The 14,721-nt window shown below is 37.4% G+C and overlaps 1 protein-coding gene across 5 annotated transcripts in view; it reads right to left on the reverse strand.

Moving 5' to 3' along the window:
• Positions 1 to 3,728: 3,728 nt before the first annotated feature.
• Positions 3,729 to 14,721, reverse strand: part of PKNOX1 (PBX/knotted 1 homeobox 1) — a 43,494-nt gene continuing 32,501 nt past the window's right edge. For all 5 annotated transcript variants that reach the window (XM_050909773.1, XM_050909934.1, XM_050909855.1 and 2 more), the window contains 7 exons: positions 14,365 to 14,535; positions 12,792 to 12,891; positions 11,638 to 11,735; positions 9,081 to 9,209; positions 7,986 to 8,062; positions 6,185 to 6,357; positions 3,729 to 5,202 (listed from right to left, as the gene is read on the reverse strand). In XM_050909773.1, the coding sequence (XP_050765730.1) occupies positions 4,991 to 5,202; positions 6,185 to 6,357; positions 7,986 to 8,062; positions 9,081 to 9,209; positions 11,638 to 11,735; positions 12,792 to 12,891; positions 14,365 to 14,535 (960 nt within the window). In that variant the 3' untranslated portion in view covers positions 3,729 to 4,990. The remainder of the gene's footprint in view (positions 5,203 to 6,184; positions 6,358 to 7,985; positions 8,063 to 9,080; positions 9,210 to 11,637; positions 11,736 to 12,791; positions 12,892 to 14,364; positions 14,536 to 14,721) is intronic.

Raw genomic sequence — 14,721 nt, forward strand, 5'->3', positions numbered from 1 at the left:
ATATTCATTTTTTTTCTCCCAAGACGACTCAGCTTCAGAAAATAAATCTTAAATCAACGTTAATTACAATTAAATGCATGTGTTCCAATTTTTCAAAATACCAGGGTGGTTTGGGTTTTTGTTTGTTTGAAGTGCTACAAGTCTAATGGTTTTATGAAACTATCATCTCTTCAAAGACTTTGTTTCATCGTTTGGGCTGTCAAGTTCATAAAGTCAGGAAGCTGAACTGCCTTCTAATTCTTTTTCCATGTGATTAGAGAAACAAATGGATATATTATTCACGCATTAAGTCTTTGTGGCCCTACTCCACTCGCATATCCATAAATCTGAAGCTACTTCTAAAGCGCAGGAACTGGGAACTCTAATTCCTCAGCGTAGGTCTGCTTTCTGACCATATTTTGAACATCAGAACAGTATGATGTGGCGCGCACCAGGCCAACACGAATTCCCGCCCTTCTAAGCCTTTCGTCCATACCCTGGTTTCCACTGGAAGAAAACCTAGGTATGCAGGCAACATAAAGTTGGAGGGCTCTCCAAAAGGTTCCTAACAGTGATCAGGGACCAGAACAAGGAACCAATTCTCTTGCAGGTAAATGCAGCCAGACACGCAGCCTTAAGGAGTTTCCATGAGGTCAGCAGGACTCCACTTGGACCCAATATCCGTATCAAGGAAACCCTCCGTACAGCCAGAGCCATGCCTGTCGATTCTAAATGTTTTCCAACACGATTATTTCTTCGGAACAGTCATTTAAAAATATATCCTGATCAATTTGGAATTGATTTACTAAAACGCAATGTTTCTGAAGTTAAACAACAGGAAATTGCCTTGCCTGTTACAGAAAACTTGGAAAAATTGGACCGAGAACCCTGGTTTGGGTTAATGATCTAGACTACATTGAAAGAAACTTTAAAGTTTCAATAATCATAATTGCGGAATTACATTGATTTTAAAAACAAATTAGTTCTATTGCATATGAATATTACTTTAATTGGGGGTGGGGGGGAATTATACATGGGTTTAAAGTTAGGTCCCCTATAAAGACTTTTTAGCTAATGTAAACATACACCTTTCCTGAATAGTGATGCTTTGCTTAAACCAGCAATCTTTCTTACACAGCAAAAAAGGAAGGACACTACTTTTTTTTTTTTTTTCTTTTAAGTCGTGAGAAGAACAAGCAGTTCTGTGCAGTTGTGCTGGTTTTGGCTGGGGTAGAGTCAATTTTCTTCATAGTAGCTAGTATGGGGCTCTGTTTTGGGTTTGTGCTGGAAACAGTGTTGATAATTCAGGGATGTTTTAGTTACTGCTGAGCAGCGCTTACACAGAGTCAAGGCCTTTTCTGCTTCTCACCCCACCCCACCAGCGAGGAGGCTGGGGGTGCACAAGAAGTCGGGAGGGGACACAGCCGGGACAGCTGACCCCAACTGGCCAAAGGGGTATTCCATACCATAAGACGTCATGCTCGGCATATAAAGCTGGGGGAAGAAGAAGGAGGGGGGGACATTCGGAGTGATGGTGTTTGTCTTCCCAGGTAACCGTTACACGTGATGGAGCCCTGCTTTCCTGGAGATGGCTGAACACCTGCCTGCCGATGGGAAGTGGTGAACGGATTCCTTGTTTTGCTTTGCTTGCGTGCACGGCTTTTGCTTTACCTATTAATCTGTCTTTATCTCAACCCACGAGTTTTCTCACTTTTACTGTTCTGATTCTCTTCCCCATCCCACCAGGGGGGAGTGAACGAGCAGCTGTGTGGTGCTTCGCTACCAGCTGGGGTTAAACGCCAACAGCAGTTCATACCCACTACAGAATTCTCACTGAATGCAAAGACAAGGTTTGAGTTCCATATGTTAAGCGATACCTTTGATCACATTAGTAAAGCCTTTTCAGTTTTAGGAATTCATGTCCCTATGTTTTTCTTTCTAATTTGACAGTAAAACTATTCCATATTCCCCCTTTCACAGTAAATTCTGTCAGCTTCACTTTCCAGGTATTGATAAACTAGCTGAAGACAAGGTCGCAAATGTTTCAGAAGAATAAAACTTCTGCTGCATGTAAGGTGGGGGGGATAAAAAAAAGCTAACCAGACAACGGTTTCTTTCTGAAAAATAAACTTTCAGAAGTTTGCAAACCCTGATGCCTGGTTGTTTCCAATTGAGTTCCAAGTGGCACATAAACTACATATTCCTGAGAACCCTCTTCCAGCCAGCTGTATAGATATTAAATTGTTTTAATACCCTCTCTCTTTTTAAGATCTCAGTTCTCATAGTTTTGAAATGTGGGGCAATACCCATTGCCACATTTATCTCCAAACCACAGAAGTTTTGCCCATTTTGGTTTACCCTTCCCCTCACTGCTGGCTACTTGCTACCCCAACAGCTCTGCCGGCTGAGCTGCTTCCTAGACTACCTCGAAGTAGGCTGGGGAAAGCTCTGCTGGTAGATCTGAGGCAGCGACAACTGGTCAGGGAGGGAAAGGAGATAGTGAGAAATGGCCTGTTCCTCCAGCATAGGTTGATTTGGAAAAGCACGTATGTGTCCATAGGCCTGTACACACTGAGAAGTAGACTATTCATCTGCCTATGTGCTAGAAGTACAAGGATTAACGCACTATTAAACATGAACAAGGGTAGCTGAATAAAAACCCCAAACAAACCAACAAATATAACCTACTACATAATGGAAACTGTGGGGGTGATGAAACACTTATGGAGTTAAAACAAAAACAACTAAAAAGAAAAATACAGAATCTGTGTCTCTGTTCTAGTCATCTCCGGTATCCTTTGTAGGAGCAGCAGGTTGAGTGTTTCCAAAGGAGCATGATTTGTACATGCTATCTGTCTTCTTAAATGTTCTGGGGTCAAACTGGATTTGACAATAGCCTTTGAGATAGTTATGCTATGTCAAAGCCTTCCTAATTAAATCTTTCATTATTCATTTACTATGCTCTCTAAAAAACATGGCACATTAGTGGCAAAGCAGAGAAGTTAGAAGAAAACAAATTGTTTAGAAATTACCACTCCAGCTGGAGTAGACCATTACAGCATTTGAACTAAGAAGCAAGATCCTCAGGCAGGAATAAGTGAAAGTCATAGCAGAAACATCACTTGTGTTGAGCGAAACCCAACGCCAATTTTTCAAAATAGCTACTAGTCATTGAAAACTAGTATTATTCTCCATGTATGTATGCCAATGCTACTGACATTTCTTACTGAAGTTTTTCTTCATATCAACTTATACTTGCCTTGGAAGACAATCTTTAAAGACCGGCTTCCAACCATTTAAGCATGTCAAAAAGTACATGCGTTAATCCTACTGAAATCAATGGGACCTAAGCACATGCCTGAGTGTTTCGTGAAGCAGAAGTTAAGTGTTCAATTAAATATTTGCATCTGTCAAGGGGCTTTGTTCAAACACAGTGTCTAAAGATTCTAAAAGCTAACATCTTTTTCCCCGTCACGTTAGAAACTCAACTAGATTTGGTCTAAATCAGAAGGAAGTTCTGGCTTTGATCTAACCCAACATTGTGACAAATGGACAGGGGGAAAAGAGGACACTGATCATACCATGAGACTCTTGGAGTCTGTTATTTGTACGTAATAACAGGAAATACAAAGTTCCAAAAGTAAGTGTTCATGGATAGATAGACACAGACTCCAAACTTTGGGGAAAAAAAGAAATGAACTGTTACCACACACACACACACAAAAAAAAAAAAAAAAAAAAAAGGCGTTTTCATCACTAGCTCTTAGTTTTTAAATGACACACAAGGATTTTCTACTCTAATAAAGCCTGCTGTATATTAGGGTAGTAACCTTCAGATTTGAAGAAATTTTATATAAACCCTTAAGTTATATTTCTTTTTGTATTAGGGGAAAATATTTAAAATGCAATAAAATAGCAGAGTGATAGCAGAATTCATGACTGTATAGTAGGCAACTTTTCATTTTTCAGATTCAGTTGTACAAACTATAGACTGTTAAATTTCTCTAATAACTGGAAAAGTCATGGGTATTTGAATTTACTTACCTGAATACTCATTTAGCAAATATCTTCAGATACAAGTCTAGATACAGAGTTAATGTAATTTGAATATTAGTTTACACATAATATAAATCAATGTTTGACAATATCAAAATCCCATCAAACAGTGGGCCCTTCTTATGCTATTATCAAATATAGTGTATCACTGTGGGATAGCTGAGAATCATAGAATGCTAGTGTAGGCTTGTTTATTAAATTTGGTCAGTTTTCAGACCTTCCAAATAGGAATACTAAATATTTATTTTTCCCCTCTGGAAACTCTTTTTTTTTTTTTTTTCCCCCTCCTGTTTCATACAGTTGTCATCCCAATTCCTAGTGAATTTATAAAAATATTTTTTATCCAATAACCCCAGCAAGGTAAAAATAGGAGCTTTTATAGCAAATGATAAACAGGCTCACGGACTATGAGAGAAACTAAACTTATTTAAATTGCCATACATTCGCTACTGAATCACACATCAACGTTTTCTTTTTATGTGTGTTGCTGTCCACCTCAGACTAGCAGTTTTTAAGGTGCAGAAGCATCTTTCAAATATATGCATCTAACTTAATGATCAAGTTTCACACGCTAGTGTCACATGCTTTAAATTTACATCATCTGCCCATCAAGAGCTGTGTTAAATAACAGCACTAATTGAAACTGCATAATTCTTTAGAAACTGCAGCACTTCCAATTCATAGAACAAAGGGGTGCTTATGTGGTTCTTTATATTACTAGATATAATTTTCTGAAATAAGGAAAAGAAATGAAAAAACACATTTGAAAGAAGTTGCTGCACCTGCAAAAACACTCTTTAAGCTTACTATGAAATACAAAAAAGTGCACCCTTCTATATCTACATATAAAACATATTAGAAATAAAACTTGTGTAAAATGTTTGCTGTGCAAACTATAAAAACAGTCAGTCAGTCCATTCTTTTTCCTAAACATTTTGTCACACTCTCTTGCTTCCTACTGCAGAGAATCGCTGTTATCCAAGACCAGCCCACTGATATTTGTTGTTGAGAGATCTCCTCCATCATCTTCACCGCTGTCTACAGACTCATCCTCACTTTGCCCTGCCATCATAACTTGCTGAACAGCCAAAGTAGCACCATCGGATGACAAAGACTGGAGACTGTCTACATTCATGTTGACTGGAGCTGTAATTGTTACAACAGCACCTGGAGAAGCAAAATTGTAGTACTTTAGCATCTTTCTTGGTTTCTAATTTTAAGTAATACATATTTATATATAACAGAGTTTGTTTCTAATCAACAGGAAGAAAACCTAAGGAGCTAAATTAAAATAAAATAATATAGATTGTCAAACACTTAAATATCAGGAAATGCCAGAATTAAGTTGGCCAGGAATCTTAAACTTAGCTGTGTTATGGACACCCATTACAGCAATTCTCCAATCAAGTCATCACAAGACCATTTCTGCAACGTATTCCAGCTTAATTCACTGCAGAAAAATGGGATTGTTCATAGAGATTCAAGATGACTTCAATGGATAAAGCTGTTGTCAGATTGAGCAGAGGCTGAGGGAAAAGTTGCTACAAACTGGAAAGGAATAAAGCAGCAGGCGGCAGGACAGAAAGAACGGTCCTGAGATTAAAGCAGTTATTTATCTTCCTTAAATTGAGTCTACTTGTTTGATCTGATGCTAAGGATGTTACTTCAGTCAAAGTCTTTCGAGGCTCTATTACATTTCTCTGCTTCTCAGTGTTCAACTTGAAACACATGAGGCATATATAGAATTGCAGATGCTCAGTCCCTCCGACAGTAGTGAAAGGAACATGAACAGGACGGGGAGTCATAAAACTGGAACTGCAGTCCAATACTGCTAATCAAACAGAATGCTACTGATGTGCATACACATACTGAGAGAACTTAGTTGCACATCTAACCTTTGTTCTGTTGTTTCATAACTTTTGAAACAAAAGCAACAGTCTCTCAACATAAATTCCAATAAAATACCCCCCCCAAAACACACAAAAACTTTAAAGAAGGAAAAATTGACACATTTATGTTTTTCCAGATTAAAACCACATTTATACCAAAATATCAAGAAGTTCCTCTCCCCCCAAAGGTATCAAACCCTTCATTTCCCTGTTACAGAGGAATTAACTTTATTATCTGTGGTTTAGCCAGTTCTCCCTACCATCTGACATCGTGAGCTCATTAGATTGCTGCTGAGCAACTCCTGAGGCAATGGAGTCAGGCCAGAACCTCTGAACCGGTCGGTTCTGAGCTGTTTTCTTCTTTGTTTTTGGAGTTTCAGAACAACTGGAATCCAGCATTGGCTGAAGAATTCGCCTTCTAGCATTGATAAACCTAAACACAATCAAAAAGGCAAGAAGTACTTATGACCAGTTGGCTGTAAATTCTCTCTCTCTCAGATCTACAAAGTATGCAGTGGGGGAAAAAAAAAAATTAGGAATGTAAAATCTTCTCCCTACCAGCTTGGCTTGACATTCTTTTTAATGTGTAAAACTGCTCCTAGAACACTGGCATCCTTTGACTTTGGCAAACTAGCTAAGAAAGTACTTCTATCTTTTTGCTGCTAGCAGCATTTTTCCCCCCACCTCAGAGGGGGAAATTCTCCGGACAGCATGACAGATGTACACTTCACGATCTTATTAAAAACTAAGCACCAGAAAACTTGCTGACAGCACAGCTCAGAAAGCCGATACTCCTCTCATTAGGGTTCACCTAAAATCTAGCCCCTGCCTAACCTACTTTGTTTGGTCTGGTTTCATTTATTTCCTTAAGCTCCCGCATTACTTATTTTATAGTCTCCTTGGCTTTCCAAGGTCTGATTCCTGATCCAGGAGACAATAGCAAACACATTTTTCAGTTCTTTCCCAATTCCTTTTCGTTCCCTGATTTTCACTTGTTTATTTTAGCATGCTAATTGCTGCCCTTCCCCTTTCTGCTAGTGAACAAGAAAATACTTAAACCACATCTCACTTAGCTACCAGCAGTTAGCTGAATCAATTTCAATGTAGCTAGCTGTGGCAAGGAGCTGTGACCGAGGATACCATCCCTTGCTAAATCTGACAAAACACATCCAGGACCCATCTTTACCTGCAATGGAATGAAGTAGGGTGCAGCTGGCAGGTCCACATGGTGTAATGCAATGCGCTGCAGAGACATTAGTCGAATCCCAGTACCATAAAGCTCTGTTACTACCGTGTCACACAGGCATAGTTACACTGTTCCACTTTTGGAACCAGTGTACTGCCCCTATCTTGAGTATTTCCCCACTGGACCCCTCTGCAGCCATGCAGCCAGCATCATCTTTGAAATCTGAGGAAGATCTCTGTTGGGACTTAGCTGCAATAATTTTAGGAACCAATACCACAAGCAGAATAGGATGCATGTTGGCACCCTCACTCCTCTTCTGCAGGGGCAGGCGTATTATCTTAAACCTCTAGTGAAGATAAGACATGCTAAAACATGTTGCGCCATGAACTAGAATAGCTGAGGTATTGACACTCTCCATTCGGACACCACTGCTCAGGGGATAGCATCCTTTGATATCAGAGCAGAACGAGTATCTGTTAACAGTAACTTCTTACACATTTGCAATCATGATTACCAGAGAACACTTTTCAGAGCTTCAGGTCACTAAACGACTTTACACTTCAATTTCTTTACTTGCAGAAGAGACATGAGTACTTCCATCTCTTTCAGCAATAGAACAGAATGTAATTCCTTAATGTTGCAAAGTCTTCTGGAGTCCTTATGTAATTTAAATTGCACAAGTATTATTATAACTTACTATAAAAATCATATGCTTGTGTATGAGTGCATAATTATTGTATTTTTATAGATAATTTGTACCAGAAGTAGAACAGTAAGTTCAACTCCAGGTATGCAAGTTATACTTTTAACTATTTCTCTATGTTGTGAGCACGTGGCAACAGCAACAGACATCAAGTAAGACTTTTTGCTCTTACCAATTGTTAACCTGGAGTAGTGTCAGATTTGTTTGTGCTGCAATCTGTTTCTTCTCATCCTCTGTTGGATATGGGTGCTAAACAGGACAAAAAAGCAAACAAAAAAGGCACAAGCTTATTTCATCTCATCAAAAATAAGGACTCTTGTATTACAACTCATCAAAGCTGCTAGATTAAGACCATCTGACTTGTTCAAAAACAAACTTTAGAAACCTCAAACTTTTATAGATAAAAATCATTTAACAAAGAGTGCTTTACTACACAAAACTGATTCTATCCTTGAAAGTGTATACGATACCATTAAACTGCTGATGTGTAATTCAGAAGAAAAAGCTTCTCATGGCTGACAGTCTTTATTAAACAGTGTGATCCCTGGGCAACACGGCATGTGATAAGATTTGATTAGTTATGCTGTCTAAAGGCAATGTCATATGAGAGTACTGACACGCATTTCCTAGTTAAATAAAGCTACTCTGAACTAAACGGATGAAGAGAGTGTACGTAACGTAAGAAGCATACGCAGTTTCCCTGTATCATTTGTCTGTTGTAAAATAGTTGTAAAAGACAAAATATCAATCAACTAAACATTGTGATATAACTTGAGACCCATTTATCCTTTCAGGATAAGTATTTATGCAAAGGAAAGACATTCTATTGAAAGTACAAGTAGATAGTAACACACTTGGTACACATTAGAAGGACTGTTGGAAAGGAGATAAAGCCAGAAAATTTTAAATTCTCCTCTACAAAAAAACCCCCACAAAACACAGACGGAATTATTTTTCCTTGTGCCATGAACCAGGGTGTAGAGAGCATTAAGTTCTCAACACAATGAAATGAAGAAAGATCCCTTTTAACAGTGTTTATTGAGATCATGAGTACATTTGTACAAATGTAACATACTTATTAAAATATTAATAAAAATCAACCAACATCAGACTGTAGAACTACTCCAAATGACTTCAGGGAAAACTGAACTGAGATTACACAAATGACAACAGAATAAATTCACCTTCTTTATGAAGCAAAATCATAAGAGACCACATAAAAGAGTTACATAACAACCTGTGACTCCTGATCATGTTCAGTCCTTACCCCTATGTGCTGAAAAAGCCAAGATCTCATCACATTTGTAGCGTGCTTGGGAAGAACTCCTCTTTTATTTTTCGATGAGCCATCATCTTGATGCAAGATGCCTAGATCTTGGTTTAATTGCAACTGAAGCTGCACATATAATTTTAGAAGAAATAAGGCAGTTAACATAGTAATAGCAGTATTCTGTATCAATGTATGAATAACTCATTTATAGAAGGAAAAAAAAAATCAGGCTTGAGGCATGCAGGTTATAAAAAGCTACTTAATTTGCTAGGGAAGACTTACAATAGCAGCTATCCTACAATAGCATTCCAAAATGTCTTTATCCAGGGAAAATGCTGTATCAGATTTCTATAGTTTCCACATTTCATGTAACGTCTGTTTTAAGAATTACAGCTGTTATTAGGCTGTGTATGTGACCTTGTGTCAGTAGCCAAATGTTGATGTACTATAATTTAGAATAAAATCCACCTATGTAGTACATGTCAGGTTAATGATCTTCTGTACTAATCTACACTACCCTAGGGATCTGATTGCCTTGTCACCCTATGTAGCCATTTGCACACGTGAAGAGCAACTGAAAAACACAATGCTGAATATACTCACTGTGTGCAAACAAACAACTATGGAAGCTGTAAAATAGTACTGATTTAAGATTTAAACAAAGGACTTAAAGGAAAATTAATTATTATTATGTTGGAATTGCAAACAAAGACACTAAAGGTCCTGCTAAATAAATGCATCTAAATTCTCAAAGAGCAAGAAGATATATATGGTAGAACCCTTAATTCACTTTACAACTCTCTATTTTACTGTTTTCCTAAAGGTTCTTATTTCTTTCTCACTTTTGCTTTCTTTTTCACTTCCTATGGATACATCAAATCATTTGCACATCACTTAGCTGAACATCAGGGAATACTTTCTTAAATGCTTACACAGAGATAAGAAGAAACAGCATATAAATTGCATATGAGATTATATTTCAGACAATTATAATGGCAATCATTCTAAATCAGTTTTTTCAGACAGTACGGAGCAATTTCTTCAAGCCACTCATTATGTATATGTCCTGTATGAAACAAGTTTTAAATGAGGTTTAAGCTATCAAATTACAACAAATACATATTTGGAGCATACTTTTATTTCCAAAATAACGTTTTATATTCTAAATAATCTGCTTGTATATGGAGGCTTTATAATGAACTTTCCATAGCTCTCCCTCACTATTTTTCCCCTACCTCCACAGCATTCTGAAACACTGAAAAAGAAGAATTTGAAGAAGGATTTCCTATGGGTGACAAGGAATACAGATCCAAACCTATGTATAGGTGGGTTTGGAGTCTCCTACTAACATCAAGAGCAGCCACAGATCTATATAGAAGGTCAAGTCCTTTTTTTGTTTATAGGCTATAGGCATTATTTTCCACTCAGTATTTTATTTTTTTCATCAGAGGTATAAAAAGCATTTTTCTTCAGAAACACTTCCGTCTAGGAGAGTAATTTTACACATTTCTTTCTGAAAGGTATCTGAGGACAGAACTGCATGCATTCTAGGGAAGAATATGGGCAAGTACATATCTGCTACTGCCAATAAAAAGAAGATAAGAATACTCTAAGCATATTTTTTTGGTTGGAAGGTCAGAAGGAGGAAGAAAAGAGGACAGTGAGTCAGTGATTACCAACAGATTTTATGCTGTGGAGATGGTAGCTCCTCATTCACATTTTTAATTGACTCCAGATTCCTGGAAGATTTGATTTACCACTTCCTGCTCCAAGAGAAAGCTAGCAATGTTTTCCCTAACTGAAGATGGTCTAGTATTCATGTTTCCTTTTCCTTAGTTGTTTCTTCGAGCTCTCCAGATCCAACTCTTAAGAGCCTCCCCAAAAAAGAGTGCTGGCCCTTATCTTTCAGGGTACAATACAATGAGTCCAATGTGAGGATGTCCCATAGTCCCAACTGAGTATTTTGAAGGTTTTATGGCAAAATACTTCTCAACATACATAAATCTGAAATACATACAGTTTCACAGTACTAGTGGTTGCCATCATGATAAGAAGTTGAATTTCTGACAACAGCAGTGTGGCACCATAATACAATATAGTAAATCTATCCAGCCACAAACCTAGTTCAACAATTAGAAAAGTTTTAATCATTGGAAAAGGTGTCTATTTAATTCAGAGGGTTTTTTGGTTTGGTGGGAGTTTGTTTGTTTGTTTGTTGGGTTTGGGGGTGGGGGGTTTTTTAATTTTTTTTTTTTTTTTTTTTAAATCCATGTACCTATATTTCTCTGCCATCAGTAAAAAAAGATATTTAACAGGTAGGAACTATGATGACCTGTCGTGGCAAGGGAGATCTGTCTGGGACCTTATGCCACGTTTGGAGGTGGCATACAACTTGTAACTCCTATAGCAGTGCTTGCATTAATTTTACATTAGTTACTACGTGTGTGTACACAGAGCTCATTCTGACAGCGTGTGAAATTTAAACCAAAACTCTTAAAACCAGTGAGATTTATTTGAACCCAGAATACTATTCTATGAAGCCCATGAAACAAACCTGAGAGTTCTGGATCCGAATAGTCCCAGGTGACAGTGCCTGTGTCACCACTTGACCTTGTGGAGTGACCACAGTGACTGGCTGATACACTGTCCCCCCTTAAAACAAAATAGCAACAAAGACTATAGGTAAGTAAAAGCCCTTCAAATATTATTCTCTTTAAACATAAACACATCAGCACTGCAGACAATACAACAGTTTTGATAATGTATGGATTATTCTTTTCTAGTAAGCATGTAAGATGCGCTCTTTGCTACACTAATTTTTTTTTCCATCTGCAAAAATCTGTATGAAATTTGATTATGTTTCCCTGTATTTTAGGCATTCTAAATCTATTTTCAAAGGAAATGTCATGACTATCAGGCTATAAAACAGTTCATCGTTTTGTTTTAACTGAGCTAACTCTTCAGCCAACAAGGGTCACAACACCAAAACCACACTTACGTAAGTCGACTGGTTCGGGCAGTCAGCTGGGTGACACCTAGATGTTCAGGTCAACTAAGGTGACAGAATCTTGGTGAATGCATAGGGGGTCCTGGGCACTAAAGCCACAAAGCACATATTGTGTCTCAGGATAACCTCTTTGCAAGTATATGCTGTAGGAGCACACTACATTGCTTTGTTGCATTTGTAGTCAAGGGGTTTTACCTGTTTGTTTTAAAACCTTGCTTAGAAGCAAGATAAAACATTTCAGTTCAAGTGTCATCTCCATACAATAGTAGAACAACTTGGACATCAAGGATTCCACAAACTTGTAGGTGTGGTTCCAAACTCCATAGAGCATGAGACAGCTAGCAAGTGCAATATTTTAGATAATGCATGTTTTTGTCAAAGACAATTCTTTTTTTTGGGGGGGGGGGGGGGGGGGGAGTAAAACAATCCAGTCTCTGAAATGTCTTTTAACAAAGGTAGCGTTGCACAGAAAGATCTCTTAATATTATACATGTGTAACTTCCACTCATATATGCATACTTGGTACACATATAAATTAAACGAACATTCAGAAACCAGTAAGGCACTCGACTGCATTATAACAACTTTTCAGGTATTAGAGTTAAAACACATTTTTAAAAGTATTTGTGTATTTTTTGTAACAACTATAAAAGAAATCAAAATGAAGAGCAAGGTGCCAGTTTTTCTTTACTGTGTCATACCTGCTACTGTTGCCATAGTTACATTTCCCTGCTGCAATGCTGATGCTGGCACCATAATCCCTTGGGGACTGAGTGTGCCTGCAATGGCACTTGGAATTTGCTAGAAAAATAAAACAATTAGTTGCTTGCATTTTTTTTTTTAAAGTTTTTTTATTTTTTTTTAAGGAGATAAAGCATGCTTGTGTAATTTTGGCTCTAAAAATACATTTGGAGTCTAATCACAGGATTAACTTCAAAGAGAAAGAGACTTCATTAGAGGTTCATCATTACCTACATTAACTTTCTCATTATCACCAACCATTACCTTTGAAAACCCTCATGAAAGCAACTGTTAGAAAAGATGTAAAACTATCTTGACAAATTTTAGGAGAGAAATGATTCTGGGTACATAAATACTAAGAGAAACAGTTTCCAAAGGCACAAGGGAAAAAGGACAGATGAAATGGACCCTCGATGCTCCTATTACAAGCATCAAAGTTTTAGAATTTTAGTTATTACCTTAATTCCTTCAATTTCAAGATAATGTATTAAGTATTCAAGATGCTCAATATGTTTTATTCTGCTCAGGATACTTCTTACTCAACCCTGACCATGCAAACTCTTACACATTCCTTAATATGTACGAATAATCTCTATTGTTACCAAATGCAAAATTCAGTCCCTCCTGTCTCTACAGAAGACTGTAACAGACATACAAAAACCATCTTTTAAAAGTTGTTTTCGTCTGATTTTAGACTCTCCTTTCCACACTCCCAGACACCAAAACCCAAGTAAAGAGTCCAGACAGTGACGTTTAAAAGTCACTGAGGCTTTTCAGAATACATAGCATCAAACACATTAGTAAGTCAGAGAAGGACCATCCCCTAAGACTAGATATCTAGTAGGTACTCGGACGGCAGGGCTCACTTTCCGGCATCTAACAGCAGAAGCATCAACCATAACATACTAACTGTTGTCGATTTACTTCAAAAAATACAATTGGTTATTGCATTTAGGTAATGTCAACAATATATAAACTGAGGTTCACATGTATAGAAATGGGTACTGTTCATAACTACACAGTTACCCCAGGTGACATGCAATGACATACATCTCAAATATTGCAATTATAATCCATCAGTCATTGTCTATTTGTTCCAGAATACAGATTGTGTATAAAAAGTATCAGCCATCTCAATATTTTAATGAAGCAGACTAAACTAAGGAGACCTTCTTAACAAGGAATTTTTTTTCTTCTCCTTTGTTTATTCTGTTTCCTAGCCTCCTTCCAATAAAATAGCAAATCCAGGCTATTCTGAATATCTCCATTTGTCTTCCTTTTATGATTTTCCTTCAGTTCAGCAGACAAAAAAAGTGACTCTATGTTCTGGCATATTTCAACAAATTTGTCCATCAGGTAGTGGCACACAGGTGTGCACAAAAAAATACAGCTCTTTCTACTCTTAATAACTGATTTTGAGAAAGTGAAAGAAACTGCAGAAACTCTGTTTGCAAACTAACAGCAACAGAAGTGTAGTTATAACTTCCTAAGGAAATCTAAGCAAAAATACACTTAACTGTATTTGAAACATACCTGAGATTGCACAGGTGAATAAGGACTTCCAGGCTCTCCACTTAATAGAGTTTCACTGTTCATTTTTGTCTTCAGGCAGGCAATGTAACGACTACAGAAATCCTTGCAGAGTTCATTAACCTTTTCTAGCTCAAGCAGATGGATACGTAGAACTTGGATTGCTTTTACCATCTAGGGAGAGAAGTGGAAAAAAATTTAGAAACAAAATAACTGTTAATTTAAAAAATATTTAATGTGAGATTTAAGCAAACACTGCTTTCCAGTAACAAAGACCATCCAATTAAAGCAGAGTTACTAATTGCTAAGTGCTGACTAGAGTTCTCTAGCTCTGACCATTACGCTCCTGAAATGTGAAAG

Source organism: Gymnogyps californianus, chromosome 1, assembly GCF_018139145.2.
Source record: "Gymnogyps californianus isolate 813 chromosome 1, ASM1813914v2, whole genome shotgun sequence".
Taxonomy (NCBI): Eukaryota; Metazoa; Chordata; class Aves; order Accipitriformes; family Cathartidae; genus Gymnogyps; species Gymnogyps californianus.